The sequence below is a fragment of the Abrus precatorius genome, unplaced genomic scaffold (assembly GCF_003935025.1).
Source record: "Abrus precatorius isolate BTA unplaced genomic scaffold, Abrus_2018 Scaffold3, whole genome shotgun sequence".
In the NCBI taxonomy this organism is placed as follows: domain Eukaryota; kingdom Viridiplantae; phylum Streptophyta; class Magnoliopsida; order Fabales; family Fabaceae; genus Abrus; species Abrus precatorius.
The window spans coordinates 30,266,907-30,280,754 of NW_020874373.1; the positions used below are offsets into that span (position 1 = coordinate 30,266,907).

Consider the following 13,848-nt stretch of genomic DNA (forward strand, 5'->3'; position numbering starts at 1 on the left):
AAAATTTATAAATAAATAACCTTTGTTCTTATTGACTCTCGCTGCTACTCTCTCTAAAAACAAACAATAAAGGTTTGATTCCCACGTCAATCTTATCAATAAAATTTAATTCATCATTCCCGAATTTTCCCCCAATTTCTTGTTAGCATTTTTAATCTGATCGTGGGAGAATTTTCATCACTTTTATTTTGTTTTTTTATTTTCCTTAAAAGAGATACTGTTCTACAACCCTTTTTTCAAATAAACTTGCGTCCCTGTATGAAATCATCTGAGATCCGGATTCTCTTCAAAAAGGGTTCTTTTGTTGGTTTATTTGCATTTTGCTACTTTTGTAAGGAAAGGTGAAGGCTTTTGTATTACTGTGGAACGTGGTATTTTTGAAGCACAGCATAGAGAATAAAGTTAAATAGGATTGATTATTCATGGCTGAACAAGGATTTGAAGGGAGCCAACCTGTGGATTTAACAAAGCACCCTTCTGGGATTGTGACTACCCTTCAGTGAGTATCACTTTTCCTTCAAGTGAATGCTTCCTTACTAGTTTACACAATACCCACCTGTTGGATTGCATTAGCAACCATGACATGAATAACTGTGCTGCTGTCTGCAATGAGTGATGTGAGAGTCTGAGTTATGGCCAGTGTGTTTGCTCATTTGTAATAAAGAAAAGTTATCCAAATCCAAGTGATCCCCTGTCTTTGATATTGAGATTAAAACTTGCAAAGATAATAAAATTAACTCTTTTTCTGATGGCTTATGCTGTTCTACAAATTCAGCTTGCGGTTATATGTGCGGAGGATCAGACGGGTTATTTGGGCTGAAGAAGCTCTCTTGGTCAATATATTATTTACTTGTATTCCAATAGCAACTATTTCTTCTGAACAGAAACTGTCCTGCTTAAGATTGACCTGTATATGATCAGATCAGTCCTGTTTCCCACTTTTGTCAGAGCATCCAAATTCCAATTTGCTAAATATTATGAATATTTTTAGTGCAATTAAGAACTTCAGCCATCTGAACTAAGTGATTGAGTTTTGAGGAGCATGCTCATAACTGAGGGGAATTATACTTCATTATGGAATTCCTGGTGGTGTATTCCATGTTTGATGAGCTCAAATTATATGGTCAACATGCTTGTGTAAACTTTATGTTAATATTAATCAGATTAGATAATGTTTGCTTATATTTGCATTGGAATATCTAAAAGTGTAATTTATACTGCTAGAAATATCGTGTCAACAGTCAATTTGGACTGAGTTGGAGCTTAAATCAATTGCACTTCAAGCTCGTAATGCAGAATACAATCCCAAGGCAAGTTTTGCGTGTTGATTGTGAATTCTAACCATTCTCTCTGTGAATATATTTTAATGCTTTCCGCTTTGCAAGGACAATGAAGGTTGGCTTGGTTTCCATTCAGTTGTGGAGTTCTTTCTCTTGCTTAGAAAAATTTGCAGTGTTACTATTTGGTCCAGTGAGGCTTGGTTGATCCATGATTTTCTATTAATGTTACTATTGATGTCAAGTTGTCAACTACTTATCCACTACACTACTGTTACCTGAAATCAATAATTAATTTACATGCTAGATATGTCTTTATGCTAATTGGTTATTTGTCTGCAGTGCTTATGTCTGTGATTTGAAATCTTTGCAGCGTTTTGCTGCTGTGATTATGAGGATCAGGGAACCGAAAACAACTGCACTCGTTTTTGCATCTGGCAAGATGGTATGTTCCTTTTGTTTTATCTGGTACTTCTGTCCAGTTTAGTGTTGGGATTGTATGAATCTCAATAGATTCATGCAGTTCCACCACTAATACTGATTGATTGATGCTTTGCACAAAAAAAGGATGTAAAGAAACAACTCAACTCTATCTGTGTACATATTTCTATAGTTTCATTATACAAACAAGCAAACAAATAACAAATTCTTATCCTACTAGGTGAAGTTGGTTACATGGATCATACAACACCACCAGGTTCAGTCAAAAAGCCAAATTTTTGGAAATATCTATAGTTTCATTATGTGAAAAATATGTTGTTCTATGTTGAATAATTTATCATGATTCTTACAAGTCATGATACGTTCTGATTCATGATTCAGAAAATTGTCCTTGCAATTTGCAATTTGACAGCCATGTTCCTGTCATGTTCATTTTATTGTTGTTTTATGTGTTTGTATCAAAATAACTTGTAGAGGTTGTACATTAATTTGTAGTTGTCTGCTTCTGTTATTGAATTTCCTTTTCTTGTCAACTACTATGATTAGCGAACAAGTATTTGGACACTAATGCCAATTGAATGCTATTTTTTATAATTCAGATTTGTCCATTTTCCACTAGTTTACGATTATAGGTGCTTATAATGTGGCTGCTGAATTAACATTAGGATCTTTTATTTTTTCGAAGGTTTTCTATTTCTTGCAAAGACAAATTGATTTAGCATTTGCTTGGAATGGGATTTTGTTTCTTATGTTAGTTTTTCAATTTAACTGGCATGGTTTGGTCTGTACTGGCACTAAAAGTGAGCAACAGTCTAAATTGGCAGCAAGGAAGGTATGCTAATGGTCTTTTTTTCCCCCTTATCTAAGTTCATCCACTCTGTATATTGTTGAAATTTCTCAAGTGAGGTTGGTTAGACAGGAAAACCTTGCCATTAGTGTTAGCTTGGTTTGAAGTCTGTTCATCCTGTTCTTTGTAGAAAAATAAGCTCCTCAAACCAATGGAGGACAATGGATTGTTTTATTGTTCTCTTCACTTATATATAAGCATGATCAACACATTTATTCTTGAAAATTTATAACATTTTTTACTTTATTATTTCCTTTTTCAGTATGCTAGAATTATCCAAAAGCTTGGTTTCCCAGCTAAATTTAAGGTACTGCATCTACTCCTAAATTGTTTGAGTTGGTTTCCAAAATAAATTTAAGGTACTAATTATTCAAAAGCATGATTGTTGATTTATGCCTTTTATGTTGTGCTTTAGGATTTAAGATTCAGAACATTGTTGGCTCTTGTGATGTCAAGTTCCCCATGTGGCTTGAGGGTATTGCATATTCCCATGGTGCTTTCTCAAGTGTAAGTGGGAATGTAGTTATCACTTTCTGTTTTTCTTGGTGAATTTCATGGAAAAATGGTCTTGACGACCTCTTGAACATGGGTTTATTCTACAGCATGTTTTACATGACTTATGAGTCTTTTATTTTTAAATTAATATGGACCCTTTATTCTTGTGATTAGGTTTATATTAAAAATAGTTATCATTGCACAATTGTTGTTAAGCAATCACATCTCAGTGTTTGGTGTCGTATTACTTAATTTGATTTATTATATACCTGATGTCAATTATTTATTTTATACTGAAAAACTGTATTTCATAAGAGGTACCAGTACAACAGGTGCAAACTATGGAAAACACAGATTTAATTAATACAGATGCAAAAACCATTCCTGAATTCCATGACAAACTAACAATCTCAAATCCAGATTTATTGAATTTGTATTTAGGAGCTGTGTTGACCCTACCTATCCATTGCCAAATGCACTTTGCAGATACTTATACGTTTTAAAGCTTCTGAAAATTTTTAAAATTATAACTGGAAGAACTGTGTGGGGAGTATTTTTTGCCACGATTCTGTGTGGTAAAGGGCCATTTTAACTTGTGTCTGTACATGTGCAGTTGGTTTCTTAGTTTCATTCTGTATTAATATTTTAGATGTTTAGGGTTAGGGAATGATGAACATATGTTGAACTTGGTTGTTCCTCTGGTAGTAGAACCAGAACTCTTTCCAGGACTAATCTATTGTTTGAAGCAACCCAAGATTGTCTTTCTCATCTTTGTCTTTGGAAAAACTTCTTTTACAGGAGCCAAGGTAATGGTCTTGAGAACTTCCCATGTAATTTTATATATTTACCATTTTTTTGGCTGATTTAAACAATGATGTTTTCATTTCCATTTCTTTATGATGTGAGAGATGAGACTTACACAGCCTTTGAGAACATATATGCAGTGCTTACTGAGTTCAGGAAAAATCAACAACGGTATGGAAGTGACTCTATTTCAACTACCTTTTCAATAAATGTTGTAATTTCCGGACTAGGAGTATAACAATAACAATACAATATCATTGTCTACTTTCATTTTTCTTTCTTCCGTCAATTATCAGATATCAGGTGTATGACTGGTATTTTCCTAATTACAACAATGAAATCCTTCATGTAGAGTTTGTTCTGAGTCATATATTGCTGATGTTGCATATGATGTGACTACAAAAATAAACTGGAACTTTTGTTGCTTGTGATTGTGTGCATTTTCTTGGGGTTGGGTTTGGACTTCAGAGCTACTAATAGTGAATGGTATGGTGTGTCATGCGATATATCTTCTGAGTTCTAAGGATCCGGATCCTCTCATGTTCGAAATCGAATATGAGGGTCATGTTGGTGTAAATTTGTAATTTCGCTTAAGCAAAATTTTGCTGGCTTAAGCGAGCGTACAAATTTACACCAACATGACCCTCATGTTCGATTTCCAACATGAGGGGATCCTTTTCCGAGTTCTAATGTCTTGGAATATTTGCTATTGATGGCAGATTATTGTCAAGAGCAGGAACAAGTTTTTTCTGGCAGAGAAGATGGCGAGCTTGATTGAACTGTAAATATTAAGGGATATCTGGATAGTGATAAACTAAGAATCATTTTTGTTCTTCATTTTTTTCTTTTACTTTTGGAAAAATGGGTCTTGGTTTAGTAAAGTGAAAAAAAGTTGTGTATTGAATTTGACTCTAAAAAAGAAAAAATTGATTTAGAAGAGGCAGAATAGAAAAAAGTGAAAAAAAAAAAATTGATGGAAAACTGTCAAGTCCTTTCACTGTTGGCAATCTTGTGAAGTTCTAAGCTTGGTTTCTTAAATTTCAACTGTAATGTCAATATATTTTCTGATTCGACTGCTAAATGTTTTGATTAATGAATCAAAGCTTTAACCAGTCGAAATTATGAAAATAACGTCCCTGAAAAATTTACCATAAACTTGACATTATAGTAAAATAGCTTTTATATTTTAATAGTCTATTCACTAATCTTAATGTCAATACATGATTTTGACATTTTGGAATATCTCAAGCATTGTCGTGTACTCTTTGACTTGTATTGAACTAACTTTTGCATTTGTGGTTCATCTCAACGCTGAACAACTTCATTTTCTAGCTAACAAAACTCTAAAGCTCAGGGATAGTGTCTTCATGCAGAGTTCAGAAAAGATATCGAGTTTAATCTGCTATGATTTATGAAGCAAACTGTTAATTTCATACTAGAATTTGAAGACATCATAATAAATAAAGCAATGTATTTTTCAATTATGTTCCATAAAGTCACATTGCAATTGAATAATGGAATTTGTTTTGCAACTTATGACTTATGCATTAGAGAAATCAAACGAGAGAATTTCTTAAAAAATAAAGTATCAGTTGATTTTAACTTATAACAAAATTTGATTTATTTTATTGTTTAATTTTTTTACTTTTACAAATATTTATTGAAAACTTTATGAAAGGGAGCTTAGTCGAAGTGGTATTCGACTAATAATCGGTAATAACTACTTTTTGAAAGGCAAACTTCAAGCCGACCTTAGCTCAGTTGGTAGAGCGGAGGACTGTAGTTGGGTGCTTACCAAATAGATATCCTTAGGTCGCTGGTTCGAATCCGGCAGGTCGGAACTCTCTTTTTATATTTTCTGAAATCCGTGCTGTATTCTTATTGCATGAATATTTTTAAATATGATTTCTAAAATTTTATAAATATTAATGTATTTTAACTATTAATAATAAATATTTTATTATATTAAATAAAATTTAAGAAATAATTTCAAATAAAAAATAAAAATATTTATTGAAAGATAAACCATGTGGCATAATAAGAAAAAACTTATTCCTAAAAATACTTTTTGTTTAAGAATTATAACTTATATTTTATATATAGATATAAATTAGAAAAGAAGAAAAGAGAAGTCATCAAATATGTGACACAATATAAAAAATAATAATTTATTAATAAGATATTATATCTTCAAATAAATATGAGAATTATTATTTTACATGAATAAAATTTGTACCAATACTTACGAATTAGTAATCAAATCTTTGATGGCCAAATTATAGAGGATAAAAATAAAATGTTTTTTTATATCTTTTTGTACTTTAAATTTTTTCTTAAAATATTAAAGATTTAAATGTTCATTTTATTTCTCCAAAACATTTAGTTAACTGAGTTTATTATCACTCTTTTTTAAAATTTAATTAAAAAATAAATATTTATTAAAAGACAAATCATGTAGCATAATAAGAAAGAAAATTACTTCCTAGAAATACTTCCATTTAAAATTTATGACTCACATTTTATATATAGAGATAGATTATAAAAAAAATAAGAAAAGAAAACAAAAGAGGTACTAAAATGTGATAAACAAAAATAGAAAAGATATAATACAAATATATTGTGAGAATATAAAACTCCTAATTAAATATGATAATTATTGATTATTCTTTGGTATAAATAAAATTTATACGAAGAAGTTTTAATAGTATGATTTAATTTTTTAACATGTATTATTAATTCTTTTTAAAGTGGCAATAAATTAGATTGTTTCTTATATTCTTAATAAAATATTAATATTTAACAAAAAAAAAAACAAAAACTCACGAATTAGTAATAAAAAATGACCAAATTATGGAAGATAAAAATAAAATAAAATGTTCCTTTATATCTTTTTTTTTTTTTTACTTTAAATTTTTCTTAAAATATTGAAGATGCAAATGTCCATTTTTTTTTCCTAATCATTTAGTTAACTGAGCCTATTACCACTTTAAAATGTCATTATAAATCCTCTTTAAATGGTTTTTACATAAAATATTATAAAATAATATTGTTTAAATAAAAAAACATTATAAATAATGATAGACAATTTAAATTGAGAATAAACACCTATCATTTTTATTGCATATGGGACAAGGTTAATATTTAACATGTTTATATCTATTATGTGCCCCTTATTTAATTATAGATGGAAAAATTATTCAGTTTAATAACGTCAGGTTGAAAAATTATGCTCTCCTCAATACCATTACGGGGTGCCCCCACGCTAACCAAACTGAAACGTCTGCTACCAGGCAATTAAAGCTAAGATTATATTAAAACTGGGTCAGATCACAGCCAACTTTGTGCACAATGCGATCAAAGATGCAGCTCAACTGATAATAATGAGACATACAGAAGAAAGACTATATATCATTGGCAGAGGGTCATGTTAGTGTCAGTTCATTTCTCATTAAGACATCAATTGCTCTGCATATTTGAACAGTGACACAAGTGGGAATGTGAAGCACCATTCTCCAAAGGACAAATTGACGTCAAAATGGGGGGCACCTCTCTTGATGCCTTGCTCATAATGCATCCAACATGTATTCCATGTATTCCTATTGACGCTAACGTTAAGTAAACATCAATCTTCCTTGGAAAAGAAGGAAGATACAATGGGTTCAGTATTCTAAACTCTTCCCCCAAAGGAGGCTATTTGCCTCGAGGACAGTTGGGTTTATCAAGTCCACATAACCTGTCACTATCACCTTTTTTTTAATCAAATGACCAAAATGACTGTACATCTGAGGTTGGATGTAGACCTCCATTATAGGGCCTTGAAACTGGTGACTTCCCAACGCTTTCCACAGAACCATGTACAGGCCATTCCTTCCTGTAAAGTAAACAAAAACCCAACCCTGTTAAAACTACCACTGAAAACAATTGAGTTTTCCATTTAAACAAATAAAAGATAAAAAGACCCACATCATAAGAAAAAAAAAAAAAAAACGGTCAGAACAACAGTTTCAACCGTCTACAAAACATTAACACTAAAATTTATTTGAGGGGGACCACAGGTCACAGAATCAAGGAAAAAGAACATATCCAAGACTGTCAGTACAAGGGTCATGTCAAAAGGGTCACGAAAAGCCCAAAAGACTTTGCATCGCATCTAGACTTTGCCATAATTTTACAATAGGTACAAAAGGAGATTCTCCTTTTACTGTCACTTCCATACGGATATGTTTCTTTATTATTATTATTATTATTATTATTATTTGTTCAACCAGTTTGTTTCCTCTTTTTTTTTTCTGGTTCAACAAGTCAGCAGTTTATGACAATTTAGCGGCTGGTATATTTATAAAGCTATACTTAGAAAGGATTATCAAATTGATTTACAACCAGAACTTATTAATGAAGATTCTCACATACCATTTCATGACTCAATCAAACAGCAGAACAGACGAAAAAACATTACAAGTATACTGTCTGACACCAACAATTGAATCACATCTTGTCCCATACCAATACATACCCGTTCGTGTCATAAATAAATAAATCATCATATGATCATACAGATGAATCTACACAATCAATGGACTATCAAGTAAATCCACTTTTACAGAATGAAACACCATAAAAATGGTACAATTTGTAGCTTATTTAACAATTTATTTGGTTATATACCATGCATCCAAAGATGTCCAACAGCACAGGATTCATTCCAATCAAACAATTAAATAACCTTTCATACACATAATTATGTGGTTCATGGACAACAAAAAAGATAAAATTATGTGAATCTGATAAAAGCAGTGATGCTATATACCTAGAGAGCGTCCATGTCAATTTATCTCATCTTTTATCTATATTCAATCAGTTATTCCTGATTCATCTCTGATGAAACATAGGCTGGTGTTGACGAACACAGTTTTTTGAAGTATTTACCTCCAGTCAAACAGTCCAATTATTACCAAACATGCGACAAAAGCAATTCATGATTATTTAAAACATGTATCCAAATCTTCTTTACAAGCCTCTTTTCTGTGAGGAAGAAATAAAATTTGATTCAATCTAATCTGTTCAAAATGGCATAAATATTTACACATGTGCCATTGTACTGTAATTATTTTACTCGTCAGATGTAATACAAATATTACATGTAGAGTAAAATATTACAATTATTGCTTATAGATAGAAAGCAAGTGCAGTTACATTACAGTTCCATCACTCATTTTAAATACATTAAAAATGAATTTTCACCACAGAAATAGAAGATTTTCCCCACAAGAAAGATACCACATGACTGAGCCTCAACAGAAATAGAAAGATTCAAAGCATTCCCACTAACAATCACATTACCAATCAATCTTTATATCTAAATTTTTCAGAAAAACAAAATGCAGTAGGTAATCAAAATTAGAAATACAATATAAAAATAAACAGTTATTACTTACATGGACCAACAGTTAGCCGGAGAACCCTCAAGCACATGGCTGCTAGCAGATCCACTAGGACTACCATATATAATTTCATTTTGAGTAGCTCCCTCCTGAGCTGCAAGGCCAACTGATAATGGTGGGAAGAGAGCACTCTGTAACCACGGATCATAACCACTTGATCCTGTAACAGGGCTGAAGTTCCCGCCAGTTTGACCATTAGGAAGAAAAACATTTTGTGGAGAATGGGTACCAGATATTATATTATCTTCTTTGTTAAAAAGAGAAGCCATAGTCTTCTGAGATGACGGAAGCATAAAATCATCCTTGTTTTGTATGTTCCTTTGTGAGGATAAAAGCCAGCTTCCTGGGCCACCAACCAAACCTAAACCTTCTTGCCCAAGTGGTGAAGTACTCCACATCTGCCATGTTCCCTTCTCATTTGCAGCTGCATCATCCAGAGGAAAACCATGCTTTTCTTGGCCCTTGGGGGTACTAGGAAACCAATTAGAACAGCCATGCTTTTCTCGGGATGATGGGGACTCAATTGGAGATGGCTTACTAACATCAGAAGCAGGAGATATGTTTTTTAAAGAGTGAGGTTTTGCCACTTCATTGTCTGTCCCAAAGCCAGTTCCTAAGTCCAACTGAAAATTATCTAGGGACTCAGAAACAGGCCCAAGCAAGGATACCGGATCTGGAACATAACAGGGGTCTTCAAAAAGCTCTTGCTCATCTTGTCTAAAGTCATGTGATGTATTTCCAACTGGGGAAAAAAATGGTTCAATAGGAGGAGAAAAACCTAAACTACTACTTGTTGATCCACTTGGATAGGTAGAAATATCAAATGGTGATGGAAGACCAAACTGAATTGGATTAGTAAATGATTGTGTAACCGGCGTCTGGCCAGATAACTGAGGACTTTTCACTTCTGCCTGAATTTTGGAATTTGGTCTACATATTACGTTTGAATTTGAAGATTGAGGAACAGATGAAGATCGAGTAAATAATTGCTGCCATGACTTTTTTGGTGTTGCTGTCCATGGCTGTGGTTCAGGGAGTACCTGCAGGGAACAATTATCATGGAAATACTGTTTTCTTAGTAAATTTTCTTAAATGAATTTATGATAACCATATATAACAAGCAATTAATATTAACTAGAGGATTGTATCTTTCTGTTCATAAATCTCCAACACAACTGAAACTTCGACAAAACCTGTTAAAATGGGATCATAAAAAGGCAAGGAAAAGGAAATAGAAAGCAAGACAACTTACAGAGTGATTGATATTCCTATCATCTCCATTCAAATGGGATTTTGCAGTTGGACGCTCAGGAGGACCTATTTCTCTCCTGCTAGCAGCAGTATGAACATGATCTACAGAACTGTTAAACTTGTTTTCTTTCACCACAGTGGCAGGAATATTAGTACCTCTTCCAAAACCAAACGCTTTTGAAGAGGACAAAATTGTACCCCTCATGCGGTCAAGATACCTTGTTCCAGTACCTCCTCGATTATAATTGTTTGCTGTGGCATTTTTATTATGTGCATTGTCAGTACCCTGTCCCTTGCCACTCTCTAACCCAGATTTATGATGCTCTCTACGATCCATTTCACTCTTTTTGTCAAGGTCCCGCTTCCGTTCACTTTCCTTGCCAGCTTTTCTTTCTAATTCTTCTACATCAGAGTTGCTCTTACTAGACCCCTTATCTTTCTCTTTTCTTTTTTCCTGACGCTTCCTTTCAGCTTCCTTCCTTCTCTCTTTCTCTTTACTGAGATTTGATGCTCTGCTGTGGTCTTTTTCAGCTTCCACTTTCTCATCTCTCAGCCTCCTACGTTCCTCCACTAATCTTGCAACCTCCTCCCTCTGTTTTCTTTCTTCCTCCTCCAAAAGTTCTTTTTCTAGCCTAGCCTGCCTTTTCTCCTCAGCTTTCCTGCGTGCTTTTTCCCCTCTACTTTCATCGAGGCTTGCCCCATTCTCACCCCGTTTTGCCAAGAGTGCCCTATGTTCAGCATCAGACGAACACTCTTCCCTTGAACTAACTCTAAAAGTCTTTCTCCAAAGCCATCTAATGCTCAAGAAAAAAGATGTCAAAAGCTTGCAAACAAAAAACAAAATACCGCAATATGACCTCTCTGTCAAACAATGCTCATCTCCTCCAAAAAGACCAGCATTCTCATTTGTCCTCCAGTTGCTAGGATTACCTGGAATAGACCCACCAACCCAATTGCTGTTCTCCAGCCAATCCTGACTGCACATCCACCCATTTTCAGACAAAACCTTGCTATTTAATATCTTACCACTTTTTCCAACCAACTCCTTAACTATACTGGAATTTGAAATCCCCAACCCTGGCGGAACAGGCAAATCTAAAACTGGTCTCTTGGAAACATGACCACAATTAAAACACATAAACCGACCCCCACCAGGGTTCTGATCCCTGTAGGGACTCAAGCAGTTGCGGCACCGCCTCGTAGCTGTCTTCCTTAACTTCTGCATTTCAATGGCCTCAAACCTCTTCCTCTCCCTAAGCCGAGCATTCCTCCGCAAACGCCAAGCCGACAACCAAGGCATCAAAATCTCATACCAAAAGAGAGTAACCAACAACACAAATACACAAGCCAGACGAGGCGAAGTGATCTCAAACCGAAACGCCGGCGGCAGAAGCTGAGAAAGCGCCCAGAGACCAATTAACGGAATAACCAACCAAGGTAGCATTGTAGCAACCCGGCGAGACCACTTCTGAATCACACACAGTATACACATTATCCTCTAACACTAACCTTCTTTCTTGTCTCAAATATATCCTCTTATTTCCCAAATAAAAATCAATGCTTTCGAGAAAACCCTAACCCTCTGTATCTTTCCCTCTCCTCCAAATCAACATCCAACAGAATCAGACGCAGAAACTTCAGAACCCTAAAATCCCAAACCTAATAAGACAATAAAAAAAATTAAAAATCTGCCCCCAGAAATTGACATTAACATTGAAATTACCCTATTGTAGCAACCAAGGCCTCGATAGTTCAAAACATACAAATAGAAATTGAAATAAGAACTCAGCCGAAGAAAAGGAGAAAAAGAGAACGATTCGGAGCTTCAGTTACAACGATTGTGCCATCAATCGATAGATAAATGGAATGGGAATCGAGCACTTACAGATTCAGCGTCAATGGCGAAAACGAGAAGAAGAAAATCTGGGAGAATGGGAGCGAAATGCGACCGAGGCAGAAGCACGAGAACGTGCTAGGAGCTGGACTCAACTCGTCCGGTTCGGGTCGGAGCCTCCGTCGCGGATTGTTCGGTGTGTCTTAAGAAAGAGAGAGAAACTATGCGCGAGAAGAGAGAGAAACAAGATAAGAAGAGAAGAGAGAGAGAGTATGAAGAAGGAAAGAAAAACAAAATCGGAGTAAGCTATGTCACTGAACCGTTGCGTGGGATAGATTGGACCGGATACGCTGAACCGAACCGGGTCTTTGTGTGGTCCTTCTGCGTGTTCCTTTGCCTAACGCTTTTCAAGTGAAGTGACCCAACCAAGCTATAATTTTATTTGGAAAGAAGGACTAGACTATCTTTCAATTAGGAATAATTCTAATTTTTTTTATTCTTTTTAATTTTTCAATTGTTATATGAAATTAATTAAATAATTTCTATATATATATATATATATATAACATTTACTTTATAAAATAATAAATAAAAGGATATCACAAAATTTTGCTGTATTCTTTTACTTATTCTCTTAATATTTTTTTTACTATTTTATAAAATAAACATTAAATAAAAGAATGTGTGTATTTTTATTATGTTTCATTAATTAAATTGCTAAAACAATAATTTATAAAATAGATTTCATCTCATTTCTTCTTTTCCTTTTTGTTTAAAAGTACTTGACATAATTAATATTATTTTATAAAATATTTCAATAATAAATAAGATTTTAAGTTAAATTCAATCATATTTTATTTTATTTCATTGTTTGTAACTAAATTTGCAACCCAGGCTTAGAGACTCCATTACCTTGAAAGAATGGTAGGTTAAGAGAGTTCGTTGGCTTCAAATATTTTTAATGTCATAATTTAAGACAAAAAGGGATGGTGTGTATTAACAAATACTGTTCATCTGTAAAAGTAAAAGAAAAAATTAAATTGAACTCTTTTTGTTGTAAATGATAATAATATATTGAACGAGCGTGAAAGCGTGGTTGTGGCTTTCAACTTCCTTGCAGTTAAGTCCAGTCAAATAATAACACTTATTTAATATTCTTTTTCTCATCAAATTACATTATTTTTCATTTTTTTTACACTTTAAAAAATTTATTTTATTACTGTAAAGTTCGAAGATCTCATAAGAGGTTTGTTTAAGTTAATTTTTAATTTCAAGTTTGAATCTCAATAAAACAATTTTATTAAATATTAAAAAAACTACTCATAATAAATTTTATCTCATTCAAACATAATAACTAATATAAAACTCTAATTATAATAAAAAAAAAAGTAACAGGTCGTTATTTTCTCTTATTTCTTTATAAAGTAAATATTAAATAAAAAATTGTATTTATTTATT

The 13,848-nt window shown here is 33.2% G+C and overlaps 1 protein-coding gene, 1 non-coding gene and 1 pseudogene across 3 annotated transcripts; 2 read left to right on the plus strand and 1 right to left on the minus strand.

The window, feature by feature from the left end:
- The first annotated feature begins 422 nt into the window (after positions 1–422).
- LOC113863013 lies at positions 423–4,732 on the plus strand (annotated as a pseudogene).
- Positions 4,733–5,610: 878 nt separating this feature from the next.
- TRNAY-GUA lies at positions 5,611–5,704 on the plus strand. The gene is made up of 2 exons: positions 5,611–5,647; positions 5,669–5,704. It is a non-coding gene; the product is annotated as a tRNA-Tyr (tRNA).
- Positions 5,705–6,783: 1,079 nt separating this feature from the next.
- LOC113861156 lies at positions 6,784–12,671 on the minus strand. Of its 2 annotated transcripts, XM_027493774.1 has the most exons (4): positions 12,442–12,671; positions 10,558–12,215; positions 9,300–10,345; positions 6,784–7,735 (listed from the first exon to the last, which is right to left on the minus strand). In XM_027493774.1, exons 2-4 carry the CDS (start codon positions 12,046–12,048, stop codon positions 7,618–7,620), a joined length of 2,655 nt encoding a protein of 884 aa, XP_027349575.1. In that variant the 5' UTR covers positions 12,049–12,215; positions 12,442–12,671; the 3' UTR covers positions 6,784–7,617. The 2 variants fall into 2 exon arrangements, with proteins under 2 accessions (XP_027349575.1, XP_027349576.1); XM_027493775.1 differs by lacking the exon at positions 12,442–12,671 and having other exon boundaries at positions 10,558–12,402.
- Positions 12,672–13,848: the final 1,177 nt, after the last annotated feature.

Excerpts from the sequence above, each read along its gene's own strand:
- LOC113861156 (XM_027493774.1), bottom strand. The coding sequence starts at position 12,048 with ATGTGTATACTGTGTGTGATTCAGAAGTGGTCTCGCCGGGTTGCTACA. Across the intron at positions 10,346-10,557 it reads ATAGGAATATCAATCACTCT|GTACTCCCTGAACCACAGCC; the intron begins GTAAGTTGTCTT and ends TGTTCCCTGCAG. Across the intron at positions 7,736-9,299 it reads CCGGCTAACTGTTGGTCCAT|GAAGGAATGGCCTGTACATG; the intron begins GTAAGTAATAAC and ends TTTACTTTACAG.